Source organism: Panthera pardus, unplaced genomic scaffold (genome assembly GCF_024362965.1).
Source record: "Panthera pardus isolate Hobbes unplaced genomic scaffold, ASM2436296v1 HiC_scaffold_24, whole genome shotgun sequence".
Taxonomy (NCBI): domain Eukaryota; kingdom Metazoa; phylum Chordata; class Mammalia; order Carnivora; family Felidae; genus Panthera; species Panthera pardus.
The window spans coordinates 58,420,103-58,445,126 of record NW_026526810.1 but is presented as its reverse complement, the minus strand read 5'-3'; the positions used below and the strand labels follow the sequence as shown (position 1 = coordinate 58,445,126).

The window sequence follows — 25,024 nt, the reverse complement described above, 5'->3', positions numbered from 1 at the left end:
ATAAATGGGAACAGGCATCAAAGAGATGAAATCATTCAACCCAAGAGCATGTACTTGACCTACATAAAAAATGTCCTAGGTCCTGTTTTCTCCCCGGTTTACACCTTGGATTGGAAATGCTAGACTTGGATTGCTTGGTTTTTCAAATTATCAACCAAAATGTTCCCTTCTGTTGGTTCAGATAACCAAGGAAAATTGACTCTATAAAGTTGCTTAATGTGGTCAGCCTCTTCATAAACAGATAGGTTGCTAGAAGGTTATCTTGCCAGCATTTGATAATCTCTGGATCCTGAATTATTGGAGAAAGAAATACACTAAAGTAGGTATCGGGAACAAGGCCAAATCGTGCTCTGTCATTCAGTGTCCAAATTTGTCACCCAATAAGTTCCTGTTTTTTCATTCAAAGAACACCTAACTGGACAGCCTTTACCTGCCAATTGCCACTTACAAAGAGAAGTTGTGTTGCTTTGTTTTTAATTAAGCACACGTTATCAGAACTTTTGAGCCACATGAGAGGGCTAATAGTGCCTAAGTTAACATAATTCCATCCAAAAGCTAAGAAACAAAGACTCAGACAGCAGACTCCTCTGAAGTATCACTATTCACATATTCTGAAAGGAATTTCTAAATCAGTGATACTACCTTCAGGGAGTCCAAGTAGTGAACCACTACAGCGAAATGTTCAGATTCACAGTCTTGGAATACCTTTTCCAGTTGCAGATTTCCTCTGTTGCCTCAAAAGAGAAACAAGTCCATTTTCTTGGGCATTGAGGTGTTCCCCAGCCTGGCTTTTCTGCCCGGAAAATGCCATTTTCGTAAAGAGCTGTCATGCTTCGTGTCCTTTGGCGTATGATTTAGCTGTTCAGGGAAAGTGTAGGCTGCTCTTGCTCTCTCAGTGCTTGGTGGTATGTGTTTTTGTTTTATTAAATCTTTAAAACACTGAGCTTGTTGTTTATGACCTCCATATATTCTTTTGTTCTTTTCCATGACTGGTTAGATCACATTTTTTTTTCTCCCTTTGTAAAAATATTAGTGCCTTTCTAAAGAACATCATGGTCTCCTGAATGGCTGCATAAGACAGCGGAGGAATGTGTTGAGCTCAGTGTTAGGTCTGTAGAGCCCTGTGACCCAGGGCTGCTTCACTGATAGGAAATTTCGAGGCTTCACAGACACAAAATTGTAGATCTTCCCGCCCTTGCCAGGCTTGTGACAAATCCGAGATCTTTTGATAGTAACCAGAGCTTTTTGTAAGATAGAGATACCAAATGGTATATGTTCCAGTTGCAAACAATTGTTACTACAAGTTGCTAAGAAACCCCCCAGTTAACTGGAAGTAAGGTCTCAGCAAGCCTCTCTGAAGCCAGCCCCCAATGGCAGGTAAATACCATCGAGTCTAGTGCTCCAAGGCCGCCCCACTGTACACATCTCCTATGTCCCCTGGAGCCACTCATCAGTAGATGAGTTGCCATTCTGCCCAAAAGGTTCAATTAACCTTGCATACAACTTGGCTACCGTTCTGTGACACCCAACTGAACTTGTTCCTGTGCATATAGTATCTTGCAGCCCATCTTGGGCTATTAGTTTTGGCAAGTACACTACAGCATATAATAAATCACAGAAGGAAAAAAGCTCTTTGGCCTAACGTGGCTCAGCCTGCTGTAATGTCAGAATACAGAAAGCAGTTCTGTTTTTAGACATCCTTTTACTAACCCAACATTCATAATTTATGATTTCACTGTAAAATTCCTGCAACATGACACCAAAAGTAGTGCTGCCCTTTAATTAAGTACTCTCGGTAGAAAAAAAAAAAAAGGTGAAACTGATGGGCAAAACATGTCTGTGTGCACAGTGATTGATCGTGATTACATCTTTATGAACCCAGCCTAAAGGTCTCAACTTCCTGATGGGTGAAGTCTTCTACAGGGTTACTTCCTGAGTCTGCAACTAACAAAAATTGGAGATAATTTGGAGGCACAACTTAGAAAGATTGAGGATTTAAGCCAGCATCTGTCTATACTTCATGGTCTACATGACGTGATCCATCATCTTCATGATAAGAACCTATGACCAAATTTCACGCCGTGCTCATATTTAGAGACTGTATGCAGACACAAAGGGTCAGGGATAACGTCTATCTGAGGGATCCCAGTGGTCATCTGGATTTTTGTTTGCTTTTTAAGGAGTTGAGAGAGGAGATGACCAAAGGGACCTCTGGCCCCATTGGTATGTGCATAGAGCATTCTAGCCAGAAGAGGACCTTGACCTATTCTACTTTTACGTTATTCCTTTTGTTTTCCCCTTGGTTGAAAGTAGGTTAGGAGATAAGGTAACATTAGGAGATAAAATCCCAAGTGTGGTGCTCCCCAACAGTAACTCGTCGCTGTTAAGAGTCTAGTTTTATCCTTCCTCAGTTAGGTACTCACATCAACCCAAGTTGATATCACCTTACTGAAAAGTGATGAGGGTCGTGCATGTATATGCAATACTTCAGGTTCCTTGAAAGGTAATAACTCTGAGATTGTAGTAGTACTTGTATTAAAGTAAGCCCGCTGCTTGCTAGAAGTTCCACCCTCAGCCACAATAGTAGCAACCAAAACAAAAACTTTGTGAAATGATGCCCCTTAATCATCATCGCAATGCTTCAGAGATGACCATTCTCGAGAATTCTGTTGATCCAACACACATGTTATTTTCTCATGTTTTTGCAGATTTGGGCCGGGCTTAGTCATCTATTGGTACGGCTTTATCCAGGAACTGGACTGTAACCGGGAAAGGGGCATCCTGCTCAAAGCCTGTTTCCCCACGGACATTGTCACCTTATGCCATAGCCTAGCTTGACCCCGATGGTCCTGGAAGAGAAGCCGGGAGGAAAAGGTGAATCCGGAAGCAATTTTACTTTCCTGCAATGTAAACTCCTGGCACCATCTGCCCTGAACTTGAGCTGAACTCGGGCTGCCCGTGGCCACGCCACTACCTCTTTAGACAAACATATCAAGAGTTTCTGTTTTCCTTCATCCCTTGCTGATGTGAACAGCCAAGAACTACAGACACAACCCACTCATTATCAGCATTTCTGTCTCTGTCAAACAGTTAGTTTATAGATAGTCATAATCTTTCTTCCTTCCGGATGGTTTCTGCTCATACTGAACAAAAGAAGAAATGTGGAGACTTGAAAGGTGTGATTTTTCAATTCTCCTCCCAGTTCCCGAACCACCCCCTTATTTTTTTTCTAAGCCTCTATTCATTCTTTCTCCCTCCCCACCTCCCTCCGATGTCTTCACATACTCTCACAGGTCCCCAGTGTTAAATTACCATCACGGAATAATCTAGCACAATCATAGCAGATTGGAAGACATGGAGGCTGAAACTAGATTTTTGCTCTCACCTGCCAGGCTCCAGTAGACCTCGACGGTAGCCTCTGCTTGTTTTGTCCAGTCTTTACGGTTTCCTGACTTCCCTGGCATTGAGCCACGCTGAAAAAATATACTTGAGAATTTCCTCTTTTGATGATACTTATTTGAACACCAAAGATTTTCCATTTATCTCATGTAAAAGTATTGGTTACATTGTGTCTGGAAACCACACTCCTTTGGACTGGGGGCAAAAGGGAGACCATTGAAGCATGGTGCCAGCCTGGGCAATAGTTTATTTTTAGACACGGCTACTTGTCAGTATGAATGGTAGTCAGTATTTTTATGCATACAATTTTTTAAAAGCACATTCTGTGCACGGCTTTGTATCTGCATTTTATATGACATAATAATTACATAACAGATAATTTAGGCATTAGAAATGTTCAGCTTTGAACGAATTAAGTGTACCAGAAATAAGCCTAGAGTGTTTTCCAAATAAGCCAAATAAAAGGGATTTTGTATTTGTTTGCTTTTATCTACTCAGTTTTTACACGGCTAACCAAATTTCGATTTAAAGCAAAACATCAATAAATTCATTATAAACCTATCTATTGAGAGGTTAAAAACTTATCTATACCCGAAAATGTATTTATAAAAGACTTGTCCCCATGTTGAAAATATATCTTTTATAATATTGAACAGATGAAATTGGGAAATATTAACAAAAATAGAACTTCTGCAACCACCTCTAAGTTATATACATGGCTTGCTTCTTTCAAAAGACAAAATCCACCATTTGCACCCTGTTAATTTTGTACCTAAGAAGGTTTGCAAATGAGTCTGCCAGCTGCCTTTCCTTTTGAGAGACACAAACACGTCCGGCCCAGACGTGTGGATTTTAACTCTGTAGTGGGTTGCATTCCACAAAAAAGGAGGAAAATGAAATGGGAAGGAGGTCTCTGTGGCAGACTTGTGTGTCAGTGTAAAATTATCACGCAGGTTTTGGGAGTGAAATAGAATCATCTGAAACTATTGCTGTCTTTGCACACACGCGTGCACACACACACATGCACACACTTAAACACTTGTTAAGAAACAGTTTTCGTGGCATGCTCTAAACTGCTTTTTTCTTCTTTAGGAACGAATTACATTTCATCTGCACAGATGTTGAAAAGGCTGTTAAACCCTTGTCAAGGATTTGTTGGTTTTGCATTAAACAAATTTATGATGAGGGCGCACAAATAAATTTAAAAAAATAGAAGAGGTGCTTGCATTTCGTATTCCTGCTTATACCTGGTGCCCTGACATAATGTGTTATAAGAAGGTACTGGTATTCTCTGGCAACGGCACCACCTCCTGTTGATGAACAAGGTCTTAAAATGTGGCCCTTCAACATGGGAACAAGACCAGTAAGCCATACATAGGATGATAAAGTTCTCAAGTTTCAAAACTAAGTTTTTTTTCCCACCTGAAACGAATGTGATTATTCTGTCTACCACTCTTCAGCTGGAAGGGTATAGGGAGACAAGAGTAGTGTTCCCAAATAGGAAACTCCAAGCCTCCTTGTTCTTTTTCCTTTTATGGTAGAAATCTTTATCTGTGTTAAACCGGTATGTGTTGTTTAGTTGTTTGTTTTTTTGGTTAAGACAATAAAAACGGCCCTGGAAAGTAGACAGGATGCTTTTTGTTGTTGTCGTCGTCATTAGAACATTAACATTAAAGCCAAGTCTTGTTTGATGGAGCATTCTGCAAACTGCAGTAATGAATTATGCCAACGCAGAAAAAAGCAGGAGTGTGCGGACAATGTAAAACGAAATGATGTTCTCTCCGGTGGTTAGAGACTTGCCAGGCGTCTGCTGTCACAAAGACCCCATGTGAAGTGTGGCAAGGGATCAGCTCCGTGCAAAGCTGACCTAGCACGGATAACTTAAGGTGACTTCATAGGCTCCTTTCTACCCTTACCGCCCCCCCCCCCCCCAAAAAGTGAGATTTTTTTTCTTTCATCTGCCTTCTAGTGAGGTGTATGTCAGCTCTTCTCAACACTCCTAAAGGGAAAAGCTTCGGGGTCCAAAGCAGAAAGCTGGATCTCCAGGGGAAACAATTTTCTTTTAACTATAGGTGTATGTACCTGATCATTATCAGCAAGCCTTGGTTCCATCCTGGAAAGGATGATAAATGGTTGGTCTTTGGGGGGTGCATTAACTCAGGCCGGGAGGGGATTGCTTAGAGCCCTGGATGAGGTCGTTCACTTAAATGGTCCCTGGTGGGCCACGCTAATTAGCACACGGCACCCAAGTGAACGGTTCATCCACTCGCCTCTCCGAGAGCTCCACGTGCTGTTGCTTGGCCCTGTGGAACCGAGATACCTTAGGTGTCTGCTCTTTTTAACATGCAACCCGCTACAGACCTAGTGTTTTAACCAATTTAAATGCTTAGTGTCTTCATAGGCTGCTTCTCTTCACCCACCTCCTCCCTCTCCTTTTTCCCCTTCACTAACCGTTGCCAATTTCCTTCCATGTGGACATGTATTCTGTGCTTTCTCACTACATTTTCTCACTCCTTTTTCTCTCCGGAAAACCATCCCCAGACCAAAATGCATTTCATCTAACTCCTGATGCAGAGGTCTTCGGGGTGGGGGTTAGCAGGTAGCTGGTACACCTTTGAAGACTCCTAAAACTTCTCAGATAAGATCTTACAGGGTCAAACAGGATGTGAGGTTTAGGCCATCAGGACATGTGGCAAACGGAGCCAAAAGAACCTGTGAGGTTTACAGCTACTTTCGGCCTGAGTGGTGGTGATGGTATTCTGTCTGTGGATGAAACTGAAAGAAATGGGAAAATACCTATATGATTTCACTAGAGAAACGCTCCTAGCTTGTTCATCTTTGGGAGCGACTAGCCATTTTCCATGTGATCTGCTGGGAGCAAGTCTTCTCAGAGTAGAAATACTTTGTGGCAGGGATAGGAGGAGAAAATCCCACAATTGGGACATTGTTTTCCACCACCCCCCCCAAGTTTTTATTTTTGTTATTTTGAGAGAGATAGCAAGCAAGGGAAGGGCAGAGAGAGGGGGAGACAAATCCCAAGCAGGCTCTGCACTGTCCGTGCAGAGCCTGTGTAGGGCTCAAACCCACAAACCGCGAGATCATGACATGAGCCCAAATCAAGAGTCAGGCGCTTAACTGACTGAGCCACCCAGGTGCCCCGGGACATTCTTGATGAGGGTAAAGGAGCAAAGTTAGCTTAACGAGAGAGGAAACCGAAAGGCAAACAATGACGAGTCTGCCTGCAATGTCTCCATTTATAGCGAAGCACTTCTCTGAATGTGTATGTAAGGTCACTCTTAGGTAAAGGAAGGGTGACAATGACAAAGTTTGGACGCTCTGATTGTATTGCCCCAAACGAACCTTCCCATATAAGGTAAACATGATCTTTTATTAAGAACATGCCTGGATTCCAAAGATTAAATAAGGAAGATGGAATTATGAAATAATAACCAGAACAGCTTGGGTTCCCCTTGTGGTTTTCACTTTCCTGCTATTGTTTTGAATATGGCTGTGAGACAAAGAGCTGCTTAGGTCAAGCACAATAAATTATAGTTTTCATACAATAGTAATCCACTAAAATGATTTCAAAGCTTGATCAAAGTACTTCAAAAAGACTTTTAAAACTTTTCCACAATACAGGGGGAGGGGAAATGCTCATTTGATGCCTTAATTCATTTCAGTTAGTACAGCATAGTTAGAGCTTGGCATCATACCTACTTGTTAAAAATCGATCTCATTAGTTACATAAATCCAACTTGATCTTACTGTTTTGTGTGTAAATAAAGGAGATTGAAGTTTTCATCTGGTTAACTGGAACAACTAAACATTTGGAGTCACTTGTAAGGAAAAGATACAGTACCATTTTAAAATATGCATCATGTAATATTGTGATAGTGAAGGTATTAAGACTAACTCCCTGTGCTTGGAATCAAGTGTCTATCTATGGATTTATTTTGCATCTTAATCATGGCAACCGATGGGTTTTGTTTTTCATTCCTTTTCCCTCATCACTTGGATTTATCTAGAGCTGTCTCAGTTCAAAGGCAAGGATGATGGGGAGGTACCCTAGTGATAGCAAACCTAAGCAAATTCGAGGCTCAACCATATATAAAACAGTGTGGGCCTGCAACAATGTCAGGCTCAGCCAAAGACCCATGGTGCTAGCCAACGTAATTTTTATTTTTTAAAAGGAAGGTCATTGTGAGATGCCGACATGAAATATAACCAAGTCAATTAAGTAATAACAATTGAAGTTCAGAGTTTAATTGAGGACTGAACATGAAGCTAATGACCATTAACCCAAAGCGGTCATGAATTCCCCTGAAAACTGCCTTGGTTAAAGGTATTTCCAGAATAAGTAGCACTTTTTTCTTTAAAAAAAAAAAAAAAAAAAAAAAGCCTTTGTTATTTTTACGTTCATTCAACACAGATACATTCAGAAAGAACTACTTAGTGTGTTTCTAGTAGGCTTTATGTATTTTTAGGTTTTAATGGAAATTTCTCGTATACAGCAAATCAGAATTTACATAATCCAAACCACCTGTACAGGAAGCCAGTTTTGTAGGTAAACTGAGAGATGGAGGCACCTTTTGTCTCAATTGTTGACTTACTTCTTCCTGTTGTTACTTAATGGTGAGATTTCCAAATAGACTATAAGCTCCATAGAGTAGAAACTGTATCTGTCTTGTTTTTGCACTAGCCCCCAGCAGCTAACAGAGTTCCTGGCACAGAGAGGTGCTCAATATATATTGAATGAACAAATGAATGACTACATGTACACTAAGTATGTTCTCATTCACTTGAGTTGAAAAAATGGAAGCTTTTAACTGTCATCTTCAGCTGAAAACTGTTAACTGGAATCAGAAAAGCATCATATATGTAAGTGTCAAAGTATTAATTACTGGGGCACCTAGGTGGCTCAGTCGGTTGAGCATCAGACTTTGGCTCAGGCCGTGATCTTGGGGTTCGTGTGTTCAAACACCGCATCAGGCTGTCTGCTGTCAACACAGAACCCACTTCAGATCCTCTGTCCCTCTGTCACTCTGCCCATACCCTGCTCATGCTCGCATGCACTCTGTCAAAAATAAACATTCAAAAAATTAATTGAAAAAAATTTAAGTATGAATAAAGTATTTGGAAACTCCCATCAACCAGAGTATTCTAGAATGCATACTAGTTTTAAGGGGAGTTCATGTGATTTCATTGTGTTTACTTTCAAGTTGGCCTTAGTGCGGTGCTTTTCCAATATATTGCTAAAGAAACTAGAACACTTACAATTCTTAACTTTCTCTTTTTAAAAAAATTAGGCTTAAGGTATATTTATCTTTACATTTCTATTCAAGATTTAAGAAACAGTTTGCTTTGGGGGTGCCTGGGTGGCTCAGTTGGTTAAGCATCCAACTTCAGCTCAGGTCATGATCTCGCGTTCTGTGGGTTTGAGCCCTGCCTCTGGCTCTGTGCTGACAACTCAGCCTAGAGCCTGCTTCGGATTCTGTGTCTCCGCCTCTCTCTCTCTCTCTCTCTCTCTCTCTCTCTCTCTCTCTCCCTCCCTCCCTCCCTCCCTCTCTGTCTGTCTCTCTGTCTCTCTCTCTCAAAAATAAACATTGAAAAAATTTAATTAAAAAAAAGTTTCCTCTGAAATCAAGTCAAAGTGCCAATGTGTTTCCAACACAAATTTTGGGATATTCAGTGGAATTCTTAGATTAGCTGCAAATGGCACTTCTAACTGCTCACTTTTAGAATACTGAGTTCATGGGCAAAGTGCTTCCAGGCCATAGGAGTGGCTGACTGGATCAGGAAAGAAGGGTTCTTTGGTCATTTGCCAACAGGATCTGACTTGGAAGAGACACTGTCCGTGAACTGCTCAGTGGGCATTGCTCTTAGTCATTAAGTCAGAGTATATTATCATTTGAAAGCCATAGGCATTTGACACATTTCCTCATATTTTGGAAACTTACAATACCAAAGGAATTGGAACTTCACATTTCTTTGCCAGTTTCCCAGGACTTAATGCGTTAGGGCCAAAAACTGGTGCACGATTCCTTCCATGAGTATCTGGAGAGCAGACACCCAGTTACCTCTGTGATATTCCTCTGTTTCTATGTGATAACTGTCATCTATTTCTAGCATTTAGGCTATTCAAAACACAAATATTTATTGAGTCTCTAATGTATATTTAAAAGTGTTTCAGTACTGTGGGGAATTTTAAAAGACCCAATAAAAGGTCCTTCTTTAAAAAAAAAAAAAATCATTATCAAAATGAAAAAGGCTTGAAATGTTCAGAAAAGTCAGTCACAGTGTAATTAGGAAAGAAACAAACCTTTGAGGTTTTTAATAAGCTATTTTAATTCTAGAATCTGGACAGCAACTAGTTCACTGTTTATGCTGGCTGTGTTTGCTAAGAAGGGTCCTGAGACCCCAGTTCAGCTCATCAGGAAATAAGGGTATGATCAGTTATGTGCACTAGCTTTTGAAGTGGGTAGTGATCACATAGATGCCACATATTTCCAATATCTGCCCTAGGCTATTCATATTTAGTGCAAGTATAAATAAACTCAAAGCATTTGGAAAAGAACTCATAATCTTGTGCATCAGTCTGAGCAATAAAACAAGCAGTATTCCTTTCCACTGGGTCTATGACACCAAGTGAACTATCTGTGGCTCAAGTCTGTTCAGTAATTTATATAAGCTAAATATGTCAATAGAAAAATGACTTAAAAACTCAAGATAAACAGAAGGCCATGGATAGTTGTTTGTTTCAGTAAGGTGTGAAAGTTAAGTGACATTATTGATGAAAAAACGTGGGGTCCCTATGCATTTAGTCTGCATAAGGATCTTCAGATTTGAGGATATACTCTATTAGGTAGTTTGACATGCTCCTTGGGTGTTTTCTTTTGCTTTCAGTAAAACCAGGCGGGGGTTTCAAGGTCAGCTGCAGAAAGTGCCTGCCTTCTCTTTCATGGTCTTTATATCATCTGGGTATCAATTTACTACATAGTACAATGCATTTCTATAAGGTAGTGATTGTGTATTTGTTTTCTTTTTTTTAATTTTTTTTTAACTTTCATTTATTTTTGAGACAGAGAGAGACAGATCATGAATGGGGGAGGGGCAGAGAGAGAGGGAGACACAGAATCGGAAGCAGGCTCCAGGCTCTGAGCCATCGGCCTAGAGCCCGACGCGGGGCTCAAACTCACGGACCATGAGATCGTGACCTGAGCTGAAGTCGGACGCTTAACCGACTGAGCCACCCAGGCACCCCATGTATTTGTTATATTTGTTTTAAAACATGCTCCCCAAAAGAAATGTTAAAATACTTTCCAGGATAAAGGAGATGGGTATGCTTTACCTAGTAATGTACCTTCGGTTAATATACTTACCATTAAGCCATAAATCATTTTCCTAAAACCTTTTAATTGTGTCAGTTTATTCTAGCAGCTTAAATAATGACCATTGCACCTGACAGATAAGTAGGTAAAAGCTGAAAAATACTTTAATTTGAATAGAAATACACATCTTGATTTTCAAAATTAATATTTTTTAAGAAGCATTTTGCAATAAATGAAAAAGGTAATCAACATAACGGGATAATCGAAAAGCAGAAGAATGAAAGAGACTACAAAATGTACATGAATGCTTCGCATGTAAATGTAAAACTCAGTCTTTTGGCAAATTATTTTCATCTTCCTTGCTCCCCCCCCCCCCCCATCCTTGAAAGTGTTTTTGCCATGACAGAGGGGTTAAAAACAGCAGAATGGGGGCGTGGATTTAGCAAAGAAACTCATGTGAAAATGGAATTGAATTTCCCCTCTGCTCCCTGACGATGTCTTAAGAGGTGTGCAGAAAGTAAAATTGAGCCATTAGCAAAGAGGAGACGAGTTTGACTCCTAGACTCAGAATTTTAGAATTGAAGGGACCAGAGGTTTCATTGTGCAGGAGGACAAGTGACTTGTCCAAGGTCACATAGCTAACTAGGGGCAGGACCAGAGTCTGTACCTCCTAGTCTCCTGTCCACTGTCCTTTGCACAGGGTTAATAATCTATTCTGGAAGGAATTTCCAATACCTTAGGTTTATTATTTACAAAGTAAAGGGTTGCTGTGTATTTTCAAATGAGCGTTCTGAACCTTAGCTGTTTTTGCCCTGCCCTCATACCCTAATTTTACTTTGACTTTAGTAACCTAAAATTCTTACTGTTTGCTGGCAGTCAGTTTCTATACATCGCCACTTAGTTTAAGAATGTGCCACTAAGAATGAATTGGGAAACATTTTTAAGGCTTCTTTAGTCCCTGGCCAATTTATATGTTCACTGGATTTTCCTTCCATTGAAAACAGTCCACAGATGTTATGTGTACCATCGTCTTCTCATGTAAGGATAATATTTAAGCCAATAACAATTCATGAACTTTTCTGATCATCACCAAAAATGGTTAGCATAGCATCTCGACCTGGACCCAGTAGAGCCTGGTGACTCACACAGGCTTTGACAACAGACTGGAATCCCTGCTTATCCACTTACAGAAAAGCAAACTCTCCAAAACCTTCACTTTCTTCATTTGCCCAACTGAAATAATACCTACCACCTAGGACGACTATGAGGATTAAACAAGATTAGTACTTAATGCACCATAAATCATAGCTCTAATAAAACTAGTATCCTATATTATAATTCTATTATACATCATATAATTAATATAACTGCTATCATAGAAGGATCCATTTAATAATGATCTACACCATTAAAAATGTGCATTTTCTGTGTTAATTTAGAAATCAGTATAATGTGGATAGCTTGGCTTATGACTGCTTTTCGAAAACTCGTTTAGAAAAAAGCCATTTTTCCAAAAGTTAAGAGACCAGCGGAACAAGACCCTCCTTTGACTGTGGGCATATGCTTAGTTGATTGTTTGCACAGACAGATGTCTAGTTTACCATTCTTTTGCTCTGGAGGAGGAGCTCAGAGGCAGCAAGCCCGTGTTGGTTTCAACAGTGACCATGGCCTCTGCCATAAATACAACTTGGGCAGCAGGGCAGCACAGAACGTGGCTGGCACATACCCGTCTGACTGACGGCCCAAGTCCACCGCGCACCTGCTGAGCCCTGAAAGGTGCGTGGGTTTGTTACTTAGAAAAAGTATCTTGAACAGGATTGAAATACTTTCTCCAGGCCACTGTTAATTCATTGAAAGAAAGCATAAAACGTTGTTCGAATTTGATCTTTAAAGAAACAAACAAAAAAGGCAAAGCAAAAGGAATTTGGGGAAATTATTAGTTTGTGCCCTTATTCTTCTGACTGATGTTTGCAACACTATTTAGGGGTTTTGAAAAGACATGATTTTTGCCAGCACCCCCACCTTTAAAAATAAAACTCCTCTGGGGTGCCTGGGTGGCTCAGTCGGTTAAGTGTCTGACTTAGGCTCAGGTCATGATCTCACGGTTCCTGGGTTCCAGCCTCTTGTCGGTCTCTGTGCTAGCAGCTCAGCATGGAGCCTGCTTCGCATTCTGTCTCCCTCTCTCTCTGCCCCACCCCGGCTCACAATCTGTCTGTCTCAAAAATAAATAAACGTTAAAAAAAAAATTAAAATAAACCTTATTAGATCACAGGCAAGCTGAACAGTTCTTTAAAAATTCAGCAACTTCTGATGCTCCCCTCTCAAAACACAGGCCAGTATCCCTACACATTGGAGGCATATTCTGGAGCAGATTCTCTTGGGGGGCAGGGAAATACTGCAACAGTAATGCTGGGCATGGAAAGTGTGGCTCTCACCTGGGAGCTTGACAGCATTTGGCAAACAATTAACTACTCTTTGCTATACCCCTGGCCAGGTTAGGTAAGTGCTTTTATGCTCAGTAACAGAGGGGTTAACTAATTGAACTATGCTCCTTGTAGAAGTTGCTTATTGCTTTTTTTTTTTTTTTTTTTTTTTTTTTTTGAGAGGGCACAAGCGAGCTAGGGGGAGTGGAAGGGGTGGGGGCAGAGAGAGAGACAAAGAGAAAGAGGTGGGGCCCATGTTCACCCGAAGTGGGACTCGAACTCATGAACCATGAGATCATGGCCTGAGCCGAAGTCAGATGCTTAACAACTTAGCCAGGTACCCAAAGTTGACTTTTTTTTTTTTTTTTTTTTTTTTTTTGGAACAATAAAGAAAACTTGGCTAAATGTTTTTTCTAAAGAGAAGGATTTCTCTCTATACTGTTTTCAGAAAGCTGAAAAACAAAAAGTAAATACTAAGATGTATGTGTACCTAATCCTGAAAATGAAATTGTGGTGTCTGTTTCCCAGACTGACCTGTGATCGACACCCTGAGATCGTCTTCTTGTAGTTTGTTAGCAGTACCTGACGGAACACCGGAAGACAACCATATCAAACTTGGCGTCGGTAGGCTCCCCATTCTGCTCCCTCCACACCCCTAGCCTCCACTATGGAGTAAGAAAAACCAAAAGGAATCTGACAGTAGACATGGCAAGTTTCGTGGAACCCCCCCCCCAGCCCCTGGTCTTTCCCATGTGTTGCAGAAATTCTGAAAGGGAGAATCGAAAAAACTATCCCCTTTTACTCATAAATAGTGAAAGTTCAACAGAACAAAATAAACTGCTCTTATGACTTTATAATGAGCCCCTTTTAGCATGGCAGTCTGTATGATCTAAAGATAGTCCAGATGCTTTCATTAACTAAATTTGAAATATTCAACTGAATATGCATCAGATTCAACCTGGTGTCATATCTCATTAAAAACATGAGGCCTGATACAAACTGTCCTGAAATGCTTGATCTAATCTCTACCTAAAGAGGATCTGAGTTTGCAACTCGTTGGAGTCAAATTACAGAGTCCCCAACATAGTGGGCTCATTTATTCTAACTGGCACAGAAGCATTTTGTTGCTATAGCTGGAGATGTGATGAGGAAGGGCATCTTAACTGCTTTGGAAACCATTAACTCCCCGTATGCTGAAATTGGAGTCTGACCAGAGACAGCCTGATCTGCCCTCCCCCCATCTAGAGAGGGAGTCAATATTGCCACCCTCGGGGGGGGCCCTGGGGCCAGTTCCAGAGAGGCTAAGAGGGCCCTCAGGATAAAAATTCATATAGGGAGTGATCTGTTCCTGGATGCCTATAGGAAAGAGTTTATGGGGTAAGAAAGCATATGTGGCAAACAAAATTGATTGTGTACACACACACACACTCCTTTATCCTTCCTAACAGTACAATCTTGACCAAGAATTGGAGGAAGATGCTTTATCACAGTGCAGGTGGACTGGTCCAGTCATGAGCACACAGAACCACTGCAGTCAGTGAGCAGCAAGGAAACACCTATGGTGAAGTTTAAGAGGAAATTTTTCTCCCCTGATGGAAGGAAACCCCCTTTTCTGCCATCCTTTTGCCTTTGATGTAAGGATGCGATGGGTGGAGCTACAGTAGCCATTTTGTGACCATAAGGAAAAGACAAACTACCAGAGCCGGAAGGAAAGGAGCTACTGAGCCCAGGTCGGCACTGCCAGACTCTTCTTATTTCAACCATCACCTTTTAGGTGTTCTGTTACTTGATCCTAAAGTATCCCTAACTGACAAGGGTATCTTTCGAATTCTTAGCGTAGGGTTCTGGGTGATTTCTTGTATGTGCTGCCAGAGAAATTTGGTCAAAATGTCTAACAAAGTTACTGATTGCTGAAGACATACCCAGAAACACTGAGCCCTAAGCTGCATAGAACTCTAAGAGGGCCAGGATAGAAGCTACTTCTGCTCAGAGAGGGGACAGACGCAGAAATGTATAAGGCAGCACCTCCACCAAAGACCATATTGTAGACCTCTGTGAATACCTGTCCAGTGTCCAAGCTAGAACTGACGTCTCCATGAACGTCACTATTAATATTGAGATCAGAGTGGAAAATGAGTTGTAGAAAACAAAGGACCTCCTTACGGAACTGTGGATAGAAACTCTTAGCCAGATACATACTCATTTGGGGATGACCCCTCCCACCACCTCCTCTGCTCCCCGACCCCACCAAACTACCGTTTTTACTGAAAGATTCAAATGAATACATTAGCTAAATTTCCCTTTCTATCCTTGCCACCACATCTAAACTGTTACAATGGCCAGCACTGCACCTAGTACACTGGGCATTTAACAGGCACCTAATTCAAACAGGTATGATGACTACAAAAGAAGAAATGGGGCCTAGTCATGAGGCCCAGCAGTGCTGGGGCCAGACGCCTGGCTTCCAATCCTAGAACCAACTCTCACAAACCATCTGGGTCAACAAGTTACTCAGGCTTCTCAGCCCCGACTGCCTTATCTATAGCAAGGACAAACGTTCTTGCTGCCTATGAGTTGCAAAGATTAAAGCGTGTCCTATATGTTGAGTACTTGTAACGGGACCTGGCTCCTAGTATACACACAATAAATGTTAACCATCACTATTACCCCTTCTCCAAATGGGGTCATTGAGGCTCACAGAGGTTAAGTAACTCATCCCAGTTTCCCAGCCAGTAAGTAATAAAATGGTCTCAAAAGGTCTAATTTAAATAACATGGTTATAATTTATCTTTTATGCTCTTTTAGAATATGGGATAAATATTATTAGTGCTCACCCCTATTGGATTCTCCTTCACTTCTCGAATGCACAGCAGACTACACTTTCCAGCCTCCTCACGATTTCACAGGGCGATGCTACCAATCCTGGCTGAGGAAAGGTGAGCAGATGAGCTGTCAGTGAAAAGCCCAGAAGGATGCTCCATTCTCCCTCTTATGCAGCTGTCCAACCCAACCAAAGTTCCAGAGGTTGAGGCTCCACCGTCAAGGGCTCTGAGAGACTAAGTGGAGCAACCCATCCACATACAACCAACACCACTCAAGAAGAGCCAGAAATAACATAAACACTCATGTTCGGTCACTGAGATTTGGGGGCTAGCCTATCTCAACAGGTAGACCAAATCTCCAAAGTTGTATAACAAGAGCATTGGCTTAGTATTGCATTTAATTAATATGACATTATTCCAGTAATTGGTAATTTGTGGCGGAGGGGGGAGTCATCTGACATAACGGTGTTATAATGAGCCAGAAGAAAAAGTTCATGAACATGCTCGCTTTGGTAGCACATATACTAAAACTGGAACAATGCAGAGAAGATTAGCATGGCCCCCGTGCAAGGATGATGTGCAAATTCATGAAGATTCCATATTTTTAAGAGACTCATAAATATGGAGAGCAAACTGAGAGTTACTGGAGGGGGTGTGGGAGGGGGGATGGGCTAAATGGGTAAGGGGCACTAAGGAATCTACTCTTGAAATCATTGTTGCACTATACGTTAACTAATTTGGATGTAAATTGTAAAAAAAAAATTTTTAAATATGTAATTCCATGCAGTAAAAAAAATCATAAAATAGAAAAAAAAGTTCACGAACATTGTTCTACAGCTTAATTTTCTATTACACGTAATAATCATGCTGCAAACCTACAAGACAAAGATAAATAATTATGAATTTTAGGAATAAAATAGCTCATAATTTTAGTATTTTAGAAAGCCTTATATTGTTGCTTCACATTTTCTTCAGGATATCAGGGAAAAATCTATTGTGAAAATTATCATAGTCTTTTGGGTTTTCAAAAGAAAAAATTGGTTTTATTTTCCCTAGACCTAGAACATTTGAATAGAAAAATTTGAATCTTAAAAATACATTTATCTTCTAAAGACAGGGTTAAGAAAATGAAATCATAAGCTACAGACTAGAATAAGATACTTTCTAATCCTATCTGACAAGAACTTGTATCCACAATATTTGAAAACTCTGAAAAGTCAATACTAAGAAAACAAAGAATTCAATAAAAAATTCGGAAAAGGGGGCACCTGGGTGGTTCAATTGGTTAAGGGTCCGACTCTTGGTTTTGGTTCAGGTCATGATCTCGAGGTTTGTATGTTCAAGCCCCCTATAAGGCTCTGTGCAGGCATTGCAGAGCTTGCTTAGGATTCTCTCTCTGTCTCTCTCTCTGCCCCTCCACTTGCACTTGCATGTGCTCTCTCTCTCTCTCGCTCTCTCTCACTCTCTCTCAACTAAGTTTGTTTATTAAGTTATTTATTTAAAAAAATAATCTTGAAAAGATTTGAGCAGTCATTTAACCAATGAAGAGATGTGCTGTAAAAGCACATGAAGGGATATTTGGCCACACTCATTAGGAAAATAGAAATGAAAATCATACGAAACACCACTATACACCTAATAGAATAGCTCCAAAAAATTGACATTACTAAATATAGAGGGATGATGTGCAGTAACTGAAGCCTTTCTACGTTGCTGGTGGGAGTGCAAAACGTTATAGCCCTTGGCTGAATAATTTGACAATTTCTTGAAAAATTACGTGCATACCACATAACTCAGCAATTCTACTCCTAGACATTTACCCAAGAGAAATGAAGACCTGTGTTTTCACAGAAACCTCTTTACGATCATTTGTAGCAACGTAATTCATAATTGCCAAAATCTAGCAACAAACCAAATGTCAACAGCTTAGAAATGGGTAAGCAAACTGTGGTACGTCCATCCAGTGGAATACTACTCACCAATAGAAAGGATCCCACTACAGATGCACACCACAACATGGATAAATCTGGAGAGAATTCTGTTAAGTGAAAGAAGCCAGATCTAAAAGATGGTATACTCTATGACTCCATTTATATAATATTCTGGGAAAGGCAAAACTCTAGGGACAGAAATCAGTAATATTGCTGGGGCGATTAGGGTAGAGGGGAGGAAATTGGCTACTAAAGGGGGCATGAGAGAGCTTTCTAGGATGTTGGAAATATTCCTTGCATTAATTGTGGTGGTTGTACACAGTATGAATTTGTCAAATTTGTAGAACTGTACACCTAAAAAGAGAATCTTTTGGTCTTTGGCTCTTTGTAAATTACACCTCGATAAACACCAAAAAACAGGGGTGCCTGGGTGGCTCTGTTAAGTGTCCAACTTCAGCTCAGGTCATGATCTCACAGTTCTCGAGTTCGAGCCCTGCGTCAGGTTCTGCGTTGACAGCTCAGAGCCAGGAGCCTGCTTTGGATTCTGTGTCTCCCTCTCTCTCTGCCTCTCCCCCACTCATGCGCTTGCTCACTCTCTCTCAAAAATCCATAAACATTAAAAAAATTTTAAAACAAATAATTTTTTAAAACAGGTAATAATTTGAAATGAGCTTGTTCTCCAAATGTTGGTAACATTCTGAAAGTTGGTAAGTTAAGCTTCTTCCTGATTCCACTTACTAACTACAAAATATTAAGTATCTTATCAATACTAACTCTACTTGAAGTATGTATATATTGTTATAAGTCAAAATTTAGAAGAGTAAATCACATTCAAGCAAAAAGAAGCAAAAATAGATCTTGCTTCATAGATCTACACAAAGTATTCATTCAACATAGCTCAACAAATATTTGGGGGTGCATATAGTATCTCAGAATCTGTAAAATGGTCAGCTTTGCAAATTTTAAAGGACCCTGGTACCCATATTGGATCCCCAAATCTTTGTTACCTTAAAGGACGTTAGAAAATGACTTAATGATTTTCTATCTTAGAATAATACCTGGTAAAAATAAGCACATAATGTTACTTATTTTATCATTTAAATTTCTTCCAGTCACTATTATTATGCAAGTAGTTGGCTTTGTTAATTGCTTACCCAACAATCATATGCCAGCACCACCATACAAGTCCTTTCTACCCCAGTGTTACTTTTGTTCAGGTGTCCACTGTCCTGTAGATAGCCATATACTTCCTCAGGAGAGGAGAACCCTAGTCTCAGCCCCAAGAGACACATCATGATTACTCGAAGCCATTTATGGCATCCCCTCCCTCCCCATTCTCTGACCAGTGACTGGTGTAGTCATGGGTATATGATGCAATTGAACCAAAGAAGATGAAGAGAAAGTCTGCCGAAGAGTTTGGGGAAAAGGTCTTGCTTGCTGATCAAGAATTACAAAAGAAGAAGGGCGCCTGGGTGGTTCAGTCGGTTAAGGGTCCGACTTCGGCTCAGGTCACGATCTCACAGTCTGTGAGTTCGAGCCCCGCATCGGGCTCTGGGCTGATGGTTCAGAGCCTGGAGCCTGCTTCCGATTCTGTGTCTCCCTCTCTCTCTGCCCCTCCCCCATTCATGCTCTGTCTCAAAAATAAATAAAAACGTTAAAAAAAAAATTTAAAAAATTACAAAAGAAGAAACCTTCCCTCTTCTACTGGTTGTGGTTATATCTGGTTGAGATGCACAAACTACCATAGCCATCTGGCAACCAGGAGCAGTGCTAGACTGCAGACAAGCCAACTCACGGAGACTGAGGAGGCAGAAAAATGGAAAAAATCTAGCTCTGGTGACATCACTGAATTCCTGAATCAGTCTTAGAACAGCCCTACCTCCACATTTCCTGTTATCTCAGCTAACAAGTTTCCTTTACTTTTGAAGCCAGTTGAGTCAGACTTTTCTGTTATTTGAAGTCAAAAATATGACTAATATATCTATGTACAGCAAATACACTGTTTTCCATTGCAAGAGGAGGGAAAGCTAAGATCACAGAAAAGGAAGTAGGGTATTCCACATTTGTTTTTTTTAGACCTTGAGCATATAGATTTATTTTTGTTGACTAAAAAAATGGATGAAGTTCTAACCTTAAATGTTGATAAAATTTTAAACTGGATGGTGGGGTATATGGGAATTCAGTGCTATCTTCACAACTTGTCTGTAAATCTAAGACTAACTGTGAAAGGTTTATTTGAAAATAGGGATAAAAATAGCAGTAGATAGGAGCATCTGGGTGGCTCAGTCGGTTAAGCTTCCAACTCTTGATTTCGGCTCAGGTTAGGATCTCATGGTGCATGGGATTGAGACCCACAATGGGTTCTGCACTGATGGAATGGAGCCTGCTTGGGATTCTCTTCCCCTCTGTCTGCCCCTCCCCCCACATGCTCATGGGTGCACTCTTTGTCTCTCCCCAAAATAAATAAACATAAATAACAGTAGATAAAAATGGGCTTTAAAAATGAGAGATTAATTTGCATAGTAATAGTTCAAACATGAGCAACTTCTATGGCAAAATGTCTTTACTTACATAGTCATTTCCATACAACTTCCTATGGAGCTAAGGCACCTCCTAAAAATGTGTAGGAGAACAGGAATCACTGTGTCCATTCAATAGATAAGAAAACAGCTATACTAGCGCAGTAAAGTGACATGTTAATTGGAGACAAAGCCAAGAATAGACCTGGCCTCCCACAAAGGCAGTTTGCTTTTTCCTCTCTTCATGCACTTGACATGGCTTGGCTTGACTGACTTGGCATGACCTGACTCTTAGACAAAAGCTTCCGGGCAAAGAAAATTTTCAATTTGGTGGAAACTATTCAGGCAATCAGGTTACAGAGGAATAATTCATATGCTATGAGGTGAAGAATCTAATTTTTCTCTCAACTTTTCAAGACCCAAACAAAACAAACCATAACTAGAAAATCAGTGTGTCGAGCAAATGACTGCTGCTCTCTCAAACATCCCAAACACCTTGACTTTCACCAAACTTTAGCAACTTAGAGTACACTAGAATTCAATAAAAATGTCCTCTATATATCTTTAGTTCTTAAGAAAAGCTAATCCTATTTATTAAAATACATTTATAAACAACGGGCAAAACTTGCATATATTCTGCTTTCAACTCATCTCTTAATACAAAATATTCTCATTCTGAAAGGCATTAGCTTAAATTTCTCTACATGAATTATAAGTAGGGTAAAGTACGAGCTGAATTAGAGTACAACTGAATCACTGATAGACTGTATGAAATCTTTCCATAGTGTCATACTGGAGAGGAAAGTCTCTTTTGACTTATAATAAACTCTTTTTTTTTTTTTTTATCTGCCAGGAAGGATGTGAAGGAAAATTAACTCTAGAATATTAATAACTTGATTCAACAGAAACTAGTAGATCATATCTGTGACCGTAGAGGGCTCTCTGTGCGTTTCAAGGAGAAACAGCAGCAACTGAATTGTTCGTTCCCCTCAAAAAGTATATTGATGGAAGGTTGATCAGCGACAGCAGAGCCTTGCTATTGACACACTTCATGGTCCGTGATCCAGCCAGTAGACTCATGAGTGGGACACATTCATCCCAGACGATAAGTATATCGGAGCCTCTAGTTTTTAATCTCAAAAGAGAAAAACTTAATTTTACTAATACTTAATGTATTGTACTGATATTGTTCAACATTTTACCATATATATAAATGATTTGTACATAAATACACACAGTTTAAGAGCACACATTATTTTCCCTAATAGCAATATATGATCAATACCAGCAGAGATCCTTAAGTACCATCGATGAGTGTCCACAATCATTTAATACAAATTACACACTGATTTTGACATGTCTCTCTCCAAATATATTGATCTGTTATGTCTTAAGTACTTCCAAGGGACATACTCACTCTCCAGATGTTTGGTTTCAATTTGTCAGCAACATGATTATAGTATATGCACCATAATCACAGAGAGCATTCAGTAGTTGAAGTATGATATGCCCTTTTGCAATTGCCTAGGCATGGCATTTGGAAATTAGTATACTATATGACTGAAGAGTTTAAAAAAAACAAAAACAAAAACAGCCAGGTGATTTTTTGATTAAGTTCACTACTTTTAAATTTCTCAGATCACACTGGTCATTATCCTATCCACTGGTCAGTATTTGCACTATGGCACATACGAAAATGAAGAGACAGAAAATAAGTAAATCAATAAATGAATACATCAACTTTCAATAGTGATAAGTGCCAGGGGAAAAAGAATAGGGAGATGTGACAGCAATATGGTTGGGAGAAAGGGCACTTGAGATTATGTGCCCAAAGAAGGTGACCTACAGCAAAGGCCTAAATGAGGAGAAGGAGTTTTCTCTGTAAAACTCTGGGACTGAGCATTCCACACAGAGGGTAAAGGTCCCAAGACATGAACAGTCTTGCCTGTTTGAAAATGACAAATAGGTCTGTGGCTGGATATAGTGTGCACGGAGGGACAGGGAAGAACATAGACAGGGGCAAGACTGTGTGGTGAGGTGTTGAGCTATCACGGGGTTGGTTGAAAGCCATTGGAAGATAGTAAGCACACAACTTGACATGATCTGATTAAAAGATTACTCTGGCTGCTGTGAGGCAAATAGGTTTTAGGGGAAAAGAGAAGATGCAAAGACTGGGCAAGTAGCAGGATTACTCACAATATTCAAAAGGTGGAAGCAACCCAAGTGTCCATTAGTGGATGAATGGACAAACAAAATGTGGTGTCGACGTGCTTGGGAATACCATTCTGCCTTACACAGGAAGGAAATTTTGACACATGATACAACCTCGATGAAACTTGAGGACATGATGCTAAGTGAAGTAAACCAGTCACAAAAGAAAATATTGTATGATCTTATTTACATGGAATATGTAGAAACCTGTCATAGAGAAACCTATGTAGAAACCTCTGTCATAGAGACCGAGGGTAAAATGATCCTGCCAGAAGCTATAGGTAGGAGTGAGTGGGAACTTACCTAACAGGTACACAGCTTCAGTTTATGAAGATGGAAAAGTTCTAGAGACGGATGGCAGTGATGGCTGTGCGACAGTGTGAATGTACTTAATGCCACCAAACTGTACGCTTAAAAATGGCTGAAGTGGTAAACTTTATGTATGTTAACCACAATAAAAAAAATTAGATAAAAAATAAATAACTGAAGAATGATGGTAGCTTGGACGAGAGCCATAGAAGTAGATAGGTAAAGTTATAGTTTGGAACCAGGACATAGAAGACTTGTGGATTGGACAGGCAAGGAGAAACAGAAGAAAAAACAACTCAAGAATTATTTGTAGGGTTTTTACTTGATCACGTGGTTAGATGGCGGTACCATTCACAGAGGTGAAGATGGCTTGTGATGGTGGTGAAGAATGGGACGGGATAGAAAACTAGAGGTCTGATTTGGATGTATTAGGTGTGAGGTGCCTACTAGGATACAATCAAGTTGCAGGTGTCAAGCTGATAGGTCAATGTTTTGTCTGGAGGTCAAAGGGAAGCCAGGACTGTAGATCGGACTCTGAGAGTCATTAGTATGTCAAGCCCTAAGACGAGCATGTAGGTAGAGAAGCTGACCTTGCCATTCATTACACTTGGCTCCAAAATTCACAACATATTACATAATCCAAGGAAGTGGAATAGCTTTGAACGTAAAATACTCAAATGATTTCTCATATGACAAGAGAAAGTTGAGAATAAAGCCAAGTTCTCATGAAAGCCCCTAAAGAATTCTTCACCCTCCCCACTATTATGTGCCTATGTATAACTGCTTATGGTCTTCGAGGTTTCTTCCACCTGCTCTGTAGTCCTCAGTACTGCCTTGTGATGATAGAAAACTAACATCTACATAATAAGAGTTAGCTGACACATATGGAAGATGTTCCAAGGTGGAGGACATATCATAATTATTTGTATCACCCATTAGAACTCTTGCAATGCCCTACACATAACAGACGCTCAATAAACGTGTTGATTAACAGACTCATACGTTAGGGAGACGGGTCTGATCCTCTTCCAATAAGGAGGAAAACAGCAGGATAATCTGTGTTATTGACTCGTAGTTGCAATTACTGACCATTCTTTTTGGGGACAGCATCCTGCTCTTTTGCATAAATTGCTTAGAAAAAAAAAAAAAACAGCCTAAACTATTCAAATGAAACAGCAGATTTCAAAGGTCAATGTACTTCTTCACTGTGAACTGAATATGTCTGGCACATTAGGAGCTCGGAAGTTTACTCATTAGTAATGATTTGATTTAATTAAAACTATTTCTGATCATCAGGAAGTGTGGGCATGAGAACCTCTATGAATCAATGCACCTCCTACTTGACATCAGGTCAAAGCAGGTCAACAGCAGCACTCATCATTCACACTCATTCATACAACAAACATGGCCATGTACATACCCATTAGACTCACCCTTAATTCTCAAGTAACTCATAATTATGTTCATGGGCTAGGTTCCTCCTATGCAGTGAGAAGAGGCAGAGACATTTTCAGGATCATTGTGCCTGTGGATGGGACACAGGGTAAAAACAAAGTTTACTCCAAGCCAGAATTTATTAAGTTGGAATCTTTTAACTATCACATGGTATAAAAATTTGTGGGTAAATAATAGGTTACTAGATGACTAGAAGATTCTCCTAATCTCAAGATTAGGATGGTGACTTTATGTCAAAAGCAGTTGTCTTACCAACAGCATTGAAACATCTAGAGAAGGAAATTGCCCTTCAGAAGGAGAGTGGCCAGACTGGAGGCTGGAGAACGGGGAGTCAGAAGGCGAGCAGCTGGCTGTGAGTAGCCAGCAGTGCCGAAGGCTGGAAGGTCAGGTTCCCGGAGTGAGCCCACTGTGTTCCAGTGGTGGATTTTTGCCCATGAGTGTGGATGCAAGACCACTGAAATTTGAATCACACAGCTAATCTCCATTGTTGTGATTTCGTACATAGGAGCATCTTTCTCATTACAATTTGGATTCTCATTTCTAGTTCTCTTTGCTATTGAGAAAACCAACCTTGTCTGGTCTTCTCAGGATTATATTTTCTATTTTAATTAGGTAAAATGGCATCTA

General features: G+C 40.2%; 1 protein-coding gene and 1 non-coding gene across 5 annotated transcripts in view; both read left to right on the top strand.

Annotated features, from left to right (window-relative positions):
- The window catches only part of CDIN1 (CDAN1 interacting nuclease 1), a 273,955-nt gene that overhangs the window by 211,281 nt on the left and 37,650 nt on the right, over window positions 1-25,024 (top strand). For 2 of the 4 annotated variants that reach the window (XM_019442634.2, XM_019442630.2), the window contains one exon: window positions 2,709-5,024. The exons of 1 other annotated variant lie outside the window; for it this stretch is intronic. In XM_019442634.2, the coding sequence (XP_019298179.1) occupies window positions 2,709-2,838 (130 nt within the window). In that variant the 3' untranslated portion in view covers window positions 2,839-5,024. Of the gene's footprint in view, window positions 1-2,708; window positions 5,025-25,024 lie in introns of those variants that run through there. One more of the 4 variants, XM_019442635.2, reaches the window with a different exon arrangement.
- Window positions 16,473-16,579, top strand: LOC128773145 (U6 spliceosomal RNA). Its single transcript, XR_008417427.1, has one exon. It is a non-coding gene; the product is annotated as a U6 spliceosomal RNA (small nuclear RNA).